At 42.9% G+C, this 17,414-nt stretch overlaps 1 protein-coding gene across 1 annotated transcript in view; it reads left to right on the top strand.

Moving 5' to 3' along the window:
- Positions 1–17,414, top strand: part of DOCK1 (dedicator of cytokinesis 1) — a 475,815-nt gene that overhangs the window by 190,138 nt on the left and 268,263 nt on the right. The window contains exons 26-27 of the mRNA XM_080912399.1: positions 8,071–8,198; positions 10,220–10,315. Coding sequence (XP_080768525.1) covers positions 8,071–8,198; positions 10,220–10,315 — 224 coding nt within the window. The remainder of the gene's footprint in view (positions 1–8,070; positions 8,199–10,219; positions 10,316–17,414) is intronic.

Here is a 17,414-nt window from a genome sequence, read left to right as displayed (position 1 = left end):
AAGATTCATGTAGATGGAGAGAAAATCACTTGAGCATATTGAAGCCTGGGCCCAGGGTTCCTAAATGGTAGGGAAACAAGATGATTGTCTATAAAAGATGAATAGGAAGCATTCTCCATTAATATGGCTCTTACTGTTTAATTCTCATTAAAAGTGTTATTTTGGCTTTCAGTTCTATGCAACACACACAAGGTTATTAAATGCACTTTATGGATCATTTGTTTAATGTGACCGAACTAAAAATTAAGAAGCACATTACTCAGTGTTCATAAAAATGAGTGCTTTAAATGGACAAATTCATTCTCATTTTTGTGTCTTATTTTAATGTAGAGCTGTAATGGGGTTATAGACAGATATTCTGATTGGACATTTATAAGCCGATGATGCCTGTTGAATACCTTTTATAAAGATTAATATTTTTTACTCTGTGCCCATTACCAGAGCATTAATCATCCTGGCTTTGGCCCTCACAGCTGCAGATGAGCAGATGTTGAATGATTGGAGTCTGTGATCATCACAGAATGTGGAGAAGGCAGTGCATACAAGATGCTGTCTCCCTCATGAGTGTGGGTCCATAGCGATGCCTTCCCCTGGCCTGGGTTCTGTGCTGAGTTGCTTACTTGGTATCTGAATATGGCAGAATAAAATACGGCAGCTCTGCTTTTTGCTGCTGTACCTCCAGTGGGCCCTGACAGGTATGAAGAAGTCCTGCCCACCCCCCCCCCCCCCCGTGATAGGGTGAGTGGTCAGAAAGCTGTGGCCTTGAATCAGCTTCATTTATTACAGTGAACCTTCATTAAAATGAAGAATTATAGGGGCTCCTCCTCATCTGCTCTCTTGCATCCTTAGCCTGTGCTTCCTACAGAAGTAGACGATGAGCCTTGAATATCATTCTAAATTCCCTAGTCTTCAGCAAATGTAGTTTGAAGCAATGTAAGTCAGTCATATATTTTATCCAAAATGTCATTGCAGTCTGAATTCCATCTAAAACTCACTAACGCATGCTTTATATTCCTTTATCCATGCAGAGTCTGAGGAGTTCATTGTCTTGTGACTTATAGCACAATTTAAATGCTAAATTCTTACTCTATCTGAGACCCTGGATCTTTAGTCTTCAATGTATAAAACAATTTATTTTTCTTAACAGTTGTTTGCAGTAACTAGATTAAACAGCACGTTTAAACATCTGAACTTGCAATTCATTTATTAAAATTAAATCCAGCTCTATGGTTGTAAACATACACATTTAGAAGGCAGTTTGACAAGAATACCACTTAGCAAAATAGTAATAGAATAGTCTGCCTAGTGCCTGTTACCTACACAGCCAAGGGCTTTTGACCAGAATTACAGTGCTAGGCATAGCTCTTGCTGAACAGTCCTCAAATCTAATCAGAAAGCAGTTAATTACTACATCATAGTACTGCCACTACTGTACCAGTGAATACACCTTACAGAGAAGGTTGGTATTATAGTTTTAATAGTCAGTCAAAGTTATATTAATGGGGATGATGCTCTCCAGGCCCCACCCCTTACTGAGGGTCTGTTGAAAATTGTTAGTTGCTGGAGAAAGGTATTCTTTGAGGGGTGGTCACTGGCAGGTCTTCTTTGGTTCAACGATGCCCCACACCTGTGAACATTTGAAAGGTGCTAATTGTACTTAGTGTATTAGTCATTTGTTCTAGTGCTATGAAGAATCACCATGACCAAGGCAAGTCTTACATAAAGTAAAGCATTTACTTGGAGGCTTGCTTGCAGTTTCAGAGAGTCGGTTATTCCCAGATTATCATGTCAGGAAGCATGATGCAAGTCTGGAGGGGCTGAGAGCTTACACACACACATACACACACACACACACACAGAGAGAGAGAGAGAGAGAGAGAGAGAGCGCTGTCTTTCTGCTGTCTTTCTGTCTTGATATGGGCTTTTAAAACCTCACTTCCCACTCCACAGGCCTCCCTACTCCAACAAGGCCAAACTTCCTAATAGTTCCCAAACGTTTCGTTGCATGACCTGAGAATCATACATTCAAACATAAGAGCTTATGGGTGCTATTCTAATCATAAATGGGCAGAAGACATGAAGTTAGGAAGGAGAGTTATTGTGGGTGATGGAGGAGAGGGAGGGATGGGGTGTCATACATATGGGCATATGGATCTACACAGATGAGAGTCCAAATAATATTGATGCACCAATTCAGCTTCATGTTCAGTGGCCGCTATACTGGACAGTGCAGCGGTGAGGTTCTGTCTTAGTGCAGGCTGTCTGGAGGAGACATTGTATCGACCACTTGTGCCCTCTGTAAGAGCTAGTGTTCACTCCTGCTCACTGTCTGCTAAGTTCAGGCTTGCTATCCTTAGTTCACAGGATAAGCTGGGAGGTGACCAAGTGCAGTGCCCTTGTGGAGACAGGAAAATGGGATGCTTGGAACATTTAGGTGATGTGCCCAAGACCCACAGAAGGGCCTGCTGGACTTTATAATGACTGTGAACATCATTTTCGTTTAATCTTCAAATTGTATGGTATTTTTATTCAGATACATTTGCATACAACTAAAAGTACATAATTCAGGTTTTTTTTTTCTTTTTAGTTTATTCAGAGTGGAGTAACTCTTATGTTCTTTACTTCCAGTTGCTATTTTGTTAGCAGCAATGCCCCAGTCTTTTTCCTTCACAGCTGTAGCACCACTCTGCCTGTATTGAAACAATAGCTCACATAGCCCAGGCTAGCAAGAGTTCAATATGGAACAGGTGACCTTGACCTTCTGACCTTCCACCCTTCCATTACAAATGCAGGGTTGGCAAGCATGAACCACCATATCTGTTTCTTTATGGTGCTGGGGATTGAACTCAGCGCCCCCTGGATTGCTCGACCGGCATTCTACCAACCTGGCTGCATTCCAGCCTGACGTTTTGTTTTGTATTTTCTGTAATGTGATTGAACAAATGACCTCTTCCATGCTATAGAAGCAGTTCTTGTTTTTATTTTTAAATTTTATTACAATTACGTTTGTTGTACAAAGTAATGAGTTCTGTAGTGATATGTTCCTCAAGCATGTCACATATTTTGGCTGATACTTACTTTCCCACTGCCCTCCTGTCCCCTTTCTCATCCTGCTAATTTTCCCCCTTCCCAAAATAACTGTTCTATTTTAAATGTTCTATGTGTGTGTATGCATTGTGATTTTATTTTTTCTTTAAATATATGGTTGAACTCATCATCAAAAGCCATTTTAAGAATTCCACGGCATGAATCAGAGTCTATCAGTCTTGTGAGCAGGCATTCCAGAGTTTTTCAGAGGATATATGTCAGTGGTTTATTAAAAACATGTTAAAAAAATGTGTTTTTCCTTTAGTATAAGTTTTTTTTTTCTTTTTCTTTTTGTAAATTGTTCTGGGAATGAATTCAGGCTATTTATTTTGTTTTATCGGCTTTCTCGATCTGATATCCTATTCCTGGGAACGGATATTATTGCACATGCTCAGTTGGAATGCCCATTGTGTGGCATGGGAGACTTCTGTCACAGCCACCAGAGGCTGTACAATCTTCTCCTGCAGTTGTGTGCCTCCATCCATGATGTAGCATGTGTTCTTCTAGCCCTCCTATAACTTAGCATTTAAGAATATTTAACTTCTGTAGACTGAAATACAGGCACGGAAAAGACTCATTAAACATAAAGGTAGGTTTGTCTGTTTGTGGTATGTCCTTGTAACTCTAATATATGGGTAACTGAGATAGGGTTATGAGTTGGAGTCTAGCCTGGGCTACATTTATACATCTGTCTCCCCCCCCCCCCCGACATCTGCCAAAAAAAGAGTTTTTGCAATACTTAGGTTATTCTGTACTTTGGGGGCAGACAGCAGAATCACTACTGTGTGGGTTGATCCGATCTCAGGCCACTGTAAGGCATTCATTTTCCTGTTGTACATTCATTCAAAGAGCCTGGCCTTGCATAATAGAAATGGCACACACAATAATACAAATTATAAAAATTACAATTTAAACAGCTACTGTTCACTGAGGGTTGGATATAGTACTGGACAGCAGATCTGCCTGCACTTTAGTCTTCCTACCCTCTGCATGCCCTTCCACAGTCCAGCAAGACAGACACGCCCTCTTGTCCAGCTGCTTTCTATTGTCCAGTGGGCTAGGACACCACCCAGTAAAACCACATTCCTTGTAAGCTGGAAGGATTCTTGTAGAGGGTGTTTGTCCTTCAGATGTCTGACAAGGATGGGGCTAGGCTGCTGGGGATGGAAAGAACTTCCTCACCACTTAGCGGGTGCAAATTGCTATGGTTCACAGGAAAAATGAATGTGTGTGGTGGTCCGTAGTAACTGACTGACCTCTAAGGGAGAGAAAGTAATGCTCATGCATGCATTCTCTCTCTCTCTCTCTCTCTCTCTCTCTCTCTCTCTCTCTCTCTCTCTCTCTCTCTCTCTCTCCCCCCCCCCTGGTTTATATGCTAAAATTATTTCTTTTATTGAAAGGGAAACTCTCCTCTGGACAGTTTATTGTCCAGTACAAACAAGCATAGTTAATGCAGTCAGTATTTCTGGTTGCCCTTGAACTTGGACCTGGAGGTATAGAGTGTGACTCCTTTGCCTCTGTTCCCCCAAAAGGTACTGGGGACATTGTGTTTCTTGCTTTGAGGGTGCATAGTGTGTTTCTAATGGCACAGAGGTGGACAGTGCTGTAAGCCACACTATATTCTTGGAAGCCTGCCTCAGATCCCTGGTTTGGGCAGTATGGCCTTCGGGGATGTCTGACAAACCTCCTGATCTGTCTGGTGGATCTGTCCATCTCTGTTCAGATGTGGAGCTGAATGCAGAGGTAATTTTGTGATGGTGGTGGTGCTGGGCCTGGGGCCCTTTCCTAGAGCCTCAGCTGAGAAGGCTTTGTGCCAAGTCCTTCCTCAAACACCATCTCTCTCTCTCTCTCTGTATTACAATTACAGTATTCTTACCGCATTTCCCCATTACAGCTTGACACTCATCTGTCAGAAAGCACAGCCAATGACTTTTTATCTTCTCAGGGAGGTGAGTGAAGAAAATTGTTCTGTTCTTGGATATTTTTGTTTCATTTTCTCCCCACAGTCTAACCCAGGCTAGTGTGGATCTCATTAAGTAGCCCTGGCAGACTTGAAGTCACCATGGTCCTCTTGTCTTAGCCTCCTGAGTGTTGGGATTACAGATGTGAGGCTTCAAGTCTGGCTTAAAATAGTTTTAAACATGACAAACTGTCATTGGAGTTGCTTCTTACCAAGTCACAGAGCATAACAAGTTGGTAAGACCTAGTGGTGGGTGCTCCCATGCGGGATCCAAACATGGTGGGCAGTATCTCCCTGCCTGTGTGCAGAATAGCCTTCTTCCCCCTGAGGTAATACTGACAAATGGAACCAGCACACCCAGCTAGCTCCGAGAACAGTGTAGTCCACAATTGCTTTCTCAGCACAACCGATAAATGAGGCTGTGAGGCTAGGACTTTGGCCAGGACATCTAGTTCGAGAGCCTAAAGCATAGCTCTCATTGAAACATTCAGAGACAGATCCATTCTCCAGCCAGTGCTGACCAGTTCACAAGGGTTTCTTAACATTACTTCATAACTGTAATTTTATTATTGTTATGAATCATAACGTAAATATCTGAGTTTTCCAATGGTCTTAGGTGACCCCTGTGAAAGGGTCATTTGACTCCTAAAGGGGGTCAAACAGGTTGAAAACATGGACCTTAGCAGCTCTGCCCTTTTTCTTTCTGAGATACCTTGGAAATTCATGTGAGCTCCAAAATGTTGGCAGTCATGTGGATAGTGACTAGTTGGACAGGCATAGCTCAGGACTTGTCCTATGTTGAGTTGGGCACATAGAGGTCATATGTTCCCAGTAGAAGTTAAGGAGGGCTTAGCTGGAGGTATTGAATTGGTACTCCCTGGAGGGGCCCATCTGAATGACAGGGCTTGGGTATTGTTCTACAAGGGAGCATTCTTGGGTACTGATCTGGACGGTTGCTCTGTATTAGATGTTACATATGGCTCAAGGCAGCAGATGTAGTTTAAATGAGGGTGGCTATAGCTTGTAAACATTGAAGTTCTATAGGAAAGGCATCTGGGGTGGGTTGTTGTTGATAGCATGTTCCAGGGGTCATTGTATTGTACTGTTTCCCTTGCATAGTTTATCTTTGGGCAGATCTCACATCTGTGCTATCTCTTGAGTGGCAGCATATCTTGGCATTTTGGAGTGTCTCTTAAGCTCAAAGGGTATGGTACTATCATCAAAACACTTCAGTTCTTCCATGGGGTCGTTGGCAGGGATAGGTGAGACAGTGGGGAATTCGGATGAAGTCTTCCTGACAGTGAAGACCCAGACACAGAGGGGTCAACTTCCCCATGCAGATAGCACCCTTGCAGTGTTCTGTCCCCTCTGTCCCTTGCTTTCTGTAGGATTCCAGACAGCTCCTGGTGCCAGGTCCAGCAGTGCTGGCCTGTCTTCTGCATTACATCTGCACAGAGGTTGATTATTAAAAATTGGTGTCGACGGGGAAGCCAAGTATTCATGTTGGATTACCTTGGTTTTCATTTGTTTGTTTGTTTGATTTTTATCTCTATGACTGAATATCTGTCAAGAGTCATCCTAATGGATTAAGGGTCTCTTTTGGCCCATGGGCGAGAGCCATGGTGGCAGAAACAGCTCTGGCTGCCACTCATTACCATCACATTTGAGCAGAACAGGAAACAAAAGGCAGGGAATCTTGGCTCTTTTAAAATGTGTTCTTCCTTTTTCATGCCTGGACCCAACCCTATGCACCTCCCATAATCAGAGTCAGTCTGCCATCCGAAGTTAAAGGTCTCTGGAGAAACCCTCAAAGACAATTCAGAGGTGTGTTGCTAAGGTGATTCTAAATACTGTCAACTTGACAGTGACAGATGAATCATCATGTATACATGCAATGGACCATACCTCTTCTGGAACATGGGATTTCTCCTAGTCTTCTCTTAAGGGAGAAAATCTAAGTGGTATTTGAGAATGCCCTGGTTGAGTGACCTAAGTGTGTCCCACTGGGAGACCATAGGGCAGAGGGACTTGTGTTATTTGTTTCTGATTTTTCCTGCCTGGCTTAGGAAGGGACCTTCTTCCCAGTCTCTCATTATACTGTTTGTTGTCCTTGGGAAAGTTCAGTGTGTGCTTTTGAGTTCGGAATGTGTTTCTGAATGTGTGGAGACGCTCTTTCATTGTTGTGTGTGATTTCCTTTTCCCTACATAAAAAACCTCGGGGGACATCAATGCAAAACATGCTTTTATGTTTCATTAATGTCGTAAATGCTAAAATATACAATCCTGAAAGCCAGCTACATCTCTTTCCTGTTGCTGAGCTCAGCCTTGCTCACCTGCTTTGCATCTTTAAAGAGGCGAAAATGGCCACACTGGTGACAGAACACAGGGCTGGAAACAGGCAGGCCATTTTGGAAAGTGGATGCTGCCAGGATTCAGCTGGATTTTCAAGCTGGAGGAGAAGAAATTTCACTTCATCCTTAATCTGAGTCCATGCTGTTCTGCTGTTTATGTTTGGTTCTTGTTGTCTTCCTAACTAAACCACGGTGGACATACTCAATGTTCACATTTCCTTTTCTTTGCCCCTGGCTTCTGTTTTCATTCCATCTTCTCAGTCTATGCCAGAGAGCCTATCTAAGGAGGAAGGGCTGTGTATCATGTTCCCATCCCAGGGCTGACATCTTACACTTAAGAGGGGATATCTTGCCTGCTTGCTTTATGAAAAGACTGGAAATCTAACCTGTCACACGTGCAACTGTGGGAGATGTGCATGTGTGTTTTTATATGTGATAAGCATATTTGTGACTTGTGTACACAGAGACCTGCAAATGCAGGCAGGTACTCATCTGCGAATGATTGGCAGCAATGGGAATGGCCTCCTAGTCACGAATCCATTCACCCATGTGGGTGTTCCTTTCCATTCTACACTCTGTGAACCAGATATTTGAGAGGCCTCACAGCTTTCTTGCAGATCTGAGGGATTCCATGGTGTTTCCCACTGACTGACAGCCCTGTGTTCTATCTAGACTGCAGAGAGATCCTGCTCCCCATGATGACAGACCAGCTCAAGTACCACCTGGAAAGGCAGGAAGATCTGGAGGCATGCTGCCAGCTGCTTAGCAACATCCTGGAGGTGCTATACCGGAAGGATGTGGTGAGTCGTGGAGGTCAGACCATGGGCAGCCGCACCCACCATCGGCCAAGCTGCTGACACATGCCACAAATAGAACCGCCTTGTTGGAAAGGCAATGGCCTTCACTTTCAGTCTTTCTCTGTAGACTTTTACCTTTGAATTCTCTATTTATATGTATGTAATCTTTACAGTGGAACTTTCACTCTTCTGAATTCAAATGAGTCTTTGTTTTCTTGTTTTCTTGGTAAGATGGTTCCCTTGGCCAGAGTTCTCACCCTGCAGGTCAGGCAAAGGCTTGGCAAGATGGTTACCCTTCTTTTTCCTAGCGCTTGCATTTGTTAAGTCATACATGAATGAAGCCAACTGTGCATCCTGAGGCTCTCTGCTCTGTTCCCCACAGCTAGAGGTGTCTAGTGCTTCCTGAGCTCTGCAACTCCCTCTTGTATTTCTAAGTCTTGATTTTATTTCTCTGCTCTGAATCTGGTGCAGGCAGGTCTATGAATGCTTCACCCACTCTGTCCCATCACCAGCATACCGTTTGTGCACATGTAAAGTATACACTTAGGTAATGTCATTGCTTATTTTGGTGTATCTTGGATCAGGACAGAAACACCTCTGTATGTTACCAGTAAGTGGAGACTGAACCCATGAGCAAGATTGGGGGTGGGTTCCCCAGTGTGCCTTGGGTTCCTCTGCCTGTCAGTGTCCCCAGTTCTAGTCAGGGTTTTAAGTAGACTGGGCTTGCTCTGAACTCTTTCCTATATGAACTGGACACCTTCCTGGTACACACACACACACACACACACACACACACACACACACACACACTCCCGTTTGTTCTTTCTATTCAGGAGTAGGTTGTTCACTCTGAATTACTTACTTTTTTCCCTCTCACTTTTACTAAAGACCTCAGAAGAGTCAACTAAAGGAGGGGAAGTTAATATTGGCTCACAGTTCAGTGGATCTAGAACATTGAAATGGGGGTTGGGGAGCAAGAATGCTGGACCAGGGGTCTTTGTAGCCACAGGAGACTTTAATTCTATTTGGGCAAATCTAGAAGCAGAAAAGGGGGGTGGCTCGGTGTTGGTGTTCATGTGGATTTCTCCTCTCCCCCTTTTTATTCAGTCCAGGATTTGCTCTCATGAGTTACTGCCACCTGTTCTCGGTGTGTCTTCCCCTCTCATCTAATCCTCTGTGGGAAGCTAATCAGAGGTTTACCTCACTAATGCCCTAGGTATTCCTTAATTCAGGCAAGTTGACAGTGATGATTGACTACCCCATTCTGCATGGTTTGTGCTCAAAGGATCAGATACAACCTTTGCTGGGTGATGAGGCAGCTTAATCAGTGGCATGGCCCTTGCCCAGGGCTTGGATGTCTTCCTCAGGCCCAGCCCCAGTACTCCCATGCCAGGCCCTTTGCATTTCTCAGAGAAAAGCCAGGGCAAAGAGGTTGTAGGGCAACCTCAGGGAAGAGCTTTTGACTGTGAAGAGATTTGCTCAGGTGCCTGCCTACTCAAGTCATATGCATGGAAGCGAATCCACAATTCCATTCCACATTAAACAAGGGAATAAATTCTCCCCATGGCACTGTGAATTTTAGATAATTTGCTGCACTGGTACTAAAACATTCTGTTCTGCGCGGCAGTTAAGTTATCGGGATGTGACACGCAGAGCTGTCGACGTTGTTATCTGCCCTCCTTCCGTTTACAGATGGCCAAGCGTCTCTGGAAGACTAATTGGCGGTCTCACCAGGGATCATAAACATTATATTGTTTAAATGGATTTGCTTTTAGTTTTAAGGTTTGCTTAAATTAATTTGCTATGATTATGTAACAAATTATCATTAATGGGCTATAATTAATAAAAGGCCTCGAGTTTTCTTCGGGAAGGCATTTGCCTTTGACAAAGACCATTTTTCATCTCGTTAAGGCTTATAATTGATTGACTCCATACAGAGCAGCTGGGTTCAGTGACAAGTGCTTGGGCTTGGGGGACCATGATGGTCTGTGCTCTTGGCTTTTATTGGTGTTTCTTCCCTCCAGGGTCCAACTCAGAGGCATGTCCAAATCATCATGGAGAAACTTCTCAGGACTGTGAACAGGACGGTCATTTCCATGGGTCGGGATTCCGAGCTCATTGTAAGTGTCCAGAGACACACACTTGTATCTTCCCAAGATGGCCTTGTTCCCCACATACCAGTCACATCATTTCTTTTCTGTCCAATGGGACATGAACCTTCTTTCTTAAAGATAGCATGTGATTGAGAAATAGTCTATTCTGATTTTCCATGGAGTTCTAGAATCATCTGTCAGGGAACAGGAAGCTGTGCATTCTGTCAGAGAAAGAAATACTTGGTCCTGGGATTCTTACCATTCCTACTTTTTATCAAAGATGTGTATTTTTTTCTAAGACTTTACACTTCTCCTGGTTTCTTTCTTTGTATTTATGTTGAAAGTACTTTTGATGACATTTTATGAAGCACCTCAAAAAGTAATTGAGGTAATCTATTTTAGCAATTTTATTGTCTACTAAATCTATTCTAGTTGTTTCTCTCACAGTGGGTCATTACTTGTGGAAAACTATTTATTTCAAGAACAATCTATCAGATTTCAACGGTCACTGTCATTTTTACTCCATGACATGGTGGCTGGCATGCAGAATTTGTCATCTCCACCCACCTGCCCCCAATGGTTACATTTGGCCTGAGACCCATATGTGCATCCTCATGACCACTTTATTACATCAGGTACTCATCAGTTTAGCTATCCTTGCTGGATGGCCTCTCAGGAGAGGGAAAACAAACAAAAAGCTTCCTCAACTGGAGAAATAAAAGCTTTTGTAGTCTTCCACTCTGCCAGCAGGAAGGGCACATTGGTCTTCCTTGATCCTTTCCACATATCCAGGGAAAGAACAAATGAGAAGAAGCTGGTGTTGGTTGCACAGCCACCCTAGCCTGGGCTCTGTGTCCAGTTTTTACAACAGAGGGTTTCATGTGGGTGAAGTAGGCAGGTAGCTCAGAAGGTAGACTGGGTATACTTATGTTTAATACAACTGTGCACTTTTTTTTGGTCACTGACTTGCAGATCATGCCATGTCCAAATTTTCCTTGACTGGGGATGTATCATTTAAGTTTGGGCTATCATAGGTATCAATTAGAAAAGAACAGGCATCACATGAATTGGCTGTCACTTACGTTGGCTTTTCCAGCATCGCACTCTTGATGTCTTCTTACTGTGCCTTTCTCAGGAACTGGAAACATCACTGTGTGTTACCAGTTAGTGAAGAATGAGCCCGACAAAAAGATAGGGGTAGGGTCCAGTGTGCCTGGGAGCTCCCCTGCAACCAGGCTCTGGTGTACTTTGTACACTCTTGCATGGGAAAGAGGAAGGTGCCTGCGGTAGAATGGATGGAGTGTGGCTTGCAGCCCAAGCAAGCATCTTGCTGTTCTGCTGTAGCCCCTCTTAGAATAAGTTAGATTGAAGGCTGGTGCCAATATGGCTGCACTCAGGGGCTCTCAGATCCTGCTGAGGCTTCAGCATCGGGATAGGGTCCCACTGTCAGGTAGGTGTACATTTAAGGTGTGTGATAAAACAGCCCTGCCTCTGTCTCAGGTGAAGGGAACCGGTTTTCTGTTTCTGGTGAGGTGTACTGTGTCTGGTTAAGGAAACAACAGTTCTGTTGCTGTTTATAGAACACGGTCCTACCTTTAAGTAAGGATAAAGAGCCCTTTTCCTCCTGGCTTGGTAGATACTACCTGAGCTTCATTCTTGTAGCGAGGGACTCTACCAAGAGAGCTGCAATCTCTTGGCGCATGGTCCCTGACTAGCACCTAAACCCGGGAGAGGAGTGGAGACAGAAAGCTTATACAAGTTCACACAAGTCCTTTTGTATTTGAGTGATTGTGTAAAAGTATGCAAAGCGGGCAAAAGGGAAGAGTGTAGTGAACCTGGCTTCCAAGAGTATGAGGTCCAAGGCTTTTTGGAACGTTTTCCCTGACTCCTAATGACAACTACGACAAGTTGTAATTGGCCACTTGAGCTGGGCACTAACTAATGTCATGGAAGATTCTTATTTATGGCTCTTCCCACCACACCCCACTGCCTAAACAACTATAGAACACTGGACCCCAGTATGTTTGTGGTTCCTGGTTTTAGCGCCAGCCTGTCTCGGCCTCTGCCATGAGACCAAGGTGGAATGCTGACTGATGTGGCCCATGTCAGTAAGCATCAATGTATGTAAGTGCCTTTCTGGTTTCTTCCCTACATATAGGCCATTGCCTTGTAAAATAAATCCTCTTTTATCCCTACCTTGCTTCATTTCCATAAGACAGGTTCTACAGTCCTCTGCAGGCAAAATCCAGATGTTGAGTTGATGCTGAGTTTCATGATTGGCTAGTGTCCAAGCTTGGAGAAGTCCTTGTGTTCTAAGGTCCACGTAGCAGTCCCTTGAAATGAACTTTTTAATGTTTTTAAGGTGGGTAGGAAGTAAGAACCTCCACTAGGTTTTCCCATCTGTACCACATCCACATAAAGTAGGTATCAGAGGTGCAAGACACTGTCTGGGAGTTGAGTGAGCTTGGAAAATGGGCACAGTCAAGCCTGTTTCCCATAGTCCTGACTTTAGCAGAATTCTCCTGACGTCAAAGAGGGATTGAGGTTTTAAGCCAACTTCTGTCAGATCTGAACATCTCAGATACTTATTAAAAAAAAAAAAATCAAATACTTCTTTTGAATTTGTTCTATCAAACCAAGCTATCATGGAAAAAAAAATCACAAAAGGAAACATGAACAAGCTGTAATTATTTAATAAGCAATGACAGTGCCGAGATGTATCAGGAAGGATATCTGCCATTTAAGATGTGGATTGTGGACAAATGTGCTGTCAGTCATCTGCCACCCCCAAGTGCCCTCTCTGCTGTCTACAGAGCAGTGGGGCCACAGAACTTGTGAGTATGTGTCACCGTGGCCTTACATTCTGCACCAGTTGGGGATGCATGCATTAACTTAATGCTACCCTTAGAGGGGGATTTTCACAAAAGCTTCTTGACAGGGGGGACAAAAGCCTCATCATTGGTCCTCTAGGGTGGAAACAGAGCAGAAATTGGTTTACAGACCTGTTGTGTGTGAGCGGTACAACCCCCTTGTGCCCCAGAGGTTTCCATCTTCTTGGGCTACTCACTTTGCATAACTGTAGTGGAAATTGTATAACTATGAATCAGCTGGAAAGTTATAATAGATTGCTCAAAATGGATTTTTTTAAAAATAGAAGTTATTAAAAGAAAAACATTCTGAGTAGATATGTTTCATTAGAAAACTTATTCAGTGACATTGTCAAAGTTGGTACTGGGAATGGGTTTGCGTTTTCCACTGGGTGCAGATTGATTAGGTATTCAGTTTCTGTCTGTCTCATCCTGATTGGGAGTGGGCAAGCTCACACCAACAGTGCGCAGCCACTTCTGCCCACAAGGCCGTGTTTTTACATAAGCTCTGCTTTGCGCTCTCTCCTGCGGCTTTTGTTTCTGTAGATTCCATTTGAAGTGACCACAGACAGGGATGCCTTTCATACAGGAGAAAATGTTTCTTGATCCTAAATGTCATCATTAAGATAAATCTGTAAATTAACTAATAAAATATAAGCAGAGCATCTTCACTTAGCAGCTGTAGAGTAGAGAACATATAAATGCTGGAAACAGACTGTGCTATGCTATAACCTCACCATTAGATTCAAATGACTTTTTAACCTCTGTTCCACTTAAGTATCAGGAAAGCAGGTAAGAAGGGACCTGCCCTTACACACCCGTGGCCACATCCACATGGAACAGGTGGCAGGGGTACAAGTCATCATCAGACTCTTGAGTGGCATATTCAGTTTTGCACTGGGTCTGGCTCTTCATTCATTGCATTTGTCTCTTTTTCTTGGAAACCTGTCTAGACTCCCAGACTAGTAGCATTCCTACCCAGGATGTGTGATGTTATGTAGAAGCAGTGATTTTGTACAGATGTGGTCTAGATCCACCCTTTTGTGTGATCTGGAGCTACACACGTGCATCTTCCTTGGGATAAGCCAAAAAATGATGATTAACAAGCAGAGATGTTCCTTCTCCTGCCGCATTAACTGGTTCTTTCAAATGATTGGACTTACATTCTGATAATGAGTCCTTTAAAAAATGTAATTGAGTAAGGACAATGGCTGAAGAGTTTTCTTTGGCCTGGGTACACATGAGAAGACTGAAAATTACCAATTAGGCAGAGATGTGAGCCTCCCCTAAGGAAGGAGTCCCTTGGGAAGTTCACAGAGCTGGGGAAAGTCTTTCTGTATTGTCCCTCACTGTGACCTTGGGAGCCTCTGCCTCACTGGACTCAGCCATGGAATAAAGTTTGGTACTTGTTGTAGGGTATGGATAAGTGTAGAGTGCTTGACGGGGAGCGGCTGTCTTGGTGAGGGATTCACTAGCCTCTGAGCTCATCTGTAAGACTGCGATGCTTCTGCAGGAGAGGAAGGCACTAATTATAAATGTTACCATGGGGAATAGTGCCTTTTCAGTAACTCTCAACATAATTTTATCACCAACATATTACATCCCTCTGCATGAGCTTTGGTATTGAAATTGGTGTTTTCTTGAAGTTAAAGTATCAATGTGCTTTTAAAATTCCTTAGTGTAAAAAAAAAAATCTTCATTTCTAGAAACAGATATTTCAAATGGAAGAAACTTGACTTCTAAGTAGAACATCCCTCCAGCGGGGCTGCTATATTGGTGGCCTTCAGAAGTTCATCCTACTGTGTGCATCATGTGAGCAATGACTTTACAAGTTCAATTTTAGATTTGGTGATGGCAGGGTGATCCTTCCTGCTTTTTTATATCGTGGAGTCCTGAGGTTTTGTGATTTTACCCGCTACCAAGGTTGTTCAATAATAAAACTCACATCGTCATCGGGGTAAAATTTTTGCATGCTCATATCAGACTGTGGAAGTACCTTATACTAAAATTACTAAGGTGTTTAAAAGCCAGTGAGTGGCTTTGCTATGACCTTGGACCTCCCGTAACACATGCTACCCATTATAGCTTGATTAGTTTCCATTAATTCACAAAACTGGATGACATTTTTAGGGTCTGTGTTGTATAGCTATTTGTCTTCCCATTAGTGAGTTGCCTTCACACTTGAGGCCACCAGTATGAAAGTCATTTCTTTCTCTTTCTTTCTTTCTTTCTTTCTTTCTTTCTTTCTTTCTTTCTTTCTGTCTGTCTGTCTGTCTGTCTGTCTGTCTGTCTTTCTTTCTTTTCTTTCTTTCTTTCCTTTCTTTCTTTCTTTCTTTCTTTCTTTCCTTCCTTCCTTCCTTCCTTCCTTCCTTCCTTCCTTCCTTCCTTCTTTCTCTTCTCTTCTCTTCTCTTCTCTTCTCTCTTTCTCTCTCTCTCTCTCTCTCTCTCTCTCTCTCTCTCTCTCTCTCTCTCTCTCTCTCTCTCTCTCTCTCTCTTTTTCTTTAACCGTGAGTGAGGGAAGCTGTTGCTGTGGTCTTGAGCTAACATTACATGCATGACGCTGCCTCCACTGCTTGTAACCATGTTAGATAAAAACAGCCCTATGCAACCAGCCTGCCAGTGAGTTATATGCCGGCAATTGGCTAACAGATGATGAAGTTCATGGCCCTTCTTCTTCTGGCTCACTTCTATGAAAGGCATCAAGCCAGACTTCCCTCTGGCTCAGGGGGGAGCACTGAGGACACATGATAGTGTTGTCTTTGGACCCCACCAGAGTGCCTTCTAGGCCACGTATCCATCCATTATTATTTTCTTAGACTTCCCCCAGATATAGAGGTAGTGAAAGAAATTTGGCAGCCACACAAAAAAATTACCATTGATTTTTTTTTTATTTAAAAATTAATAAAGATTTAATGACAAGTATAATAATTTACTCTCTATACGTAATGCTGTGTGTACATCTACATAGGAGGGGACACTGAATGGTTTATTTAGTTTTGTATGAAACTTTTGAGTTCATTCTTTCCAGGAGAAGGGTCATCCTCTGTCATTGGCAAAATGTGATTCAGCTATGAAGTGAGTTTGACAGTATATTTTGTTCCCAGTTTGGGGAAATGCTTTTCCTTTTGAAGAGGAATTAGTTTATCTTCAGAGTTTCATTTCTGGCTCTCACATGTTTATTCTTTTTATTTAGGGTCCTAGACTGGTTGGAAACATTGACATCACAGGTAGTCACACATGCTTGCATCTAGACAGATGTGCAGCACTGGACAGAAGGCTGCTGAACCCTTCCTTTCACTCCTTGAGAACATAGGATTCTTCAAATACAGGAAGAGAAAACTGGTTGTGAACACTTTTATAACATCAGTTAAAAACAGTATAAAAACATGAAACATGTGTGTAAAGTTTAGTATGCATGAAACAATTGCACTTCCGTCAAGGTACAGGATCAACTTGGTCAGGGCTCTTCTCCGACAGGCCTGTTAAACCCTCTTCCACGGATTTATAATCATGTAGAGTACTTCCATACAGGCATGTGTTCTCATGTGTGTGCATGCAGGTGTGTGTGCACAAGTGTGTTTTTCGTGTGTGTATATGTGTGTGTGTTTTGTGCGTGCACACATGCATGCACATGCCTATGCCCTTGCACTGTAATAAGCATACCTCTAGTGTGGTTTGAGTAGTCCCCAAAGGGTATTCACACAAAATATTCTTTTAGCCTTTTTTTTTTCCTTTAAAGCTTGTTGTATAAATCAAATGGTTCGAACTAAATGAGGAAAAGCATGTGGTGAGCCTTAGCTCCTACCCATCCAAAGAAGGTCATGACCCTCTCCCAAAACTGAGCCACTGCAGGTTTGCAGACTCATCTGCCAGGCAGCCATCAGCATGCAGTTCCCGCTGAAAGTGCTGGACCAACACCGAAGACTAGGTTTTCCTGGTATACTCACAAACAATTCAAAATGTTTTCAGTTGTACAAAAAGAAAAATAACAAAAGACAAAAGAAGACCCCTACTTCCTACGTGAGAAGCAGAATACTGAGAGACGTTGTTAATGCACAAGAGGATTTTGGTTTCTATAAAAAGATACTTGTAAAGGTGCAAAGAAATGAGCACACACAAGGGGTGGGATTTATGTTGTCATGTGTAATCAAGAGAGAACTCTCAATTATACGGCAGGTTCTTAAAAATGCCTAAAATCACTTGATTCACAGCTTTCCCCTAAGTTTGCCATTTGATACAGTTTACTGATAGCTTGAATG

This window comes from Micromys minutus (genome assembly GCF_963924665.1).
Source record: "Micromys minutus genome assembly, chromosome: 2".
NCBI classification, from domain to species: domain Eukaryota; kingdom Metazoa; phylum Chordata; class Mammalia; order Rodentia; family Muridae; genus Micromys; species Micromys minutus.
Note: the sequence above shows the minus strand (reverse complement) of the source record. Positions and strands in the feature narration are given on the sequence as shown.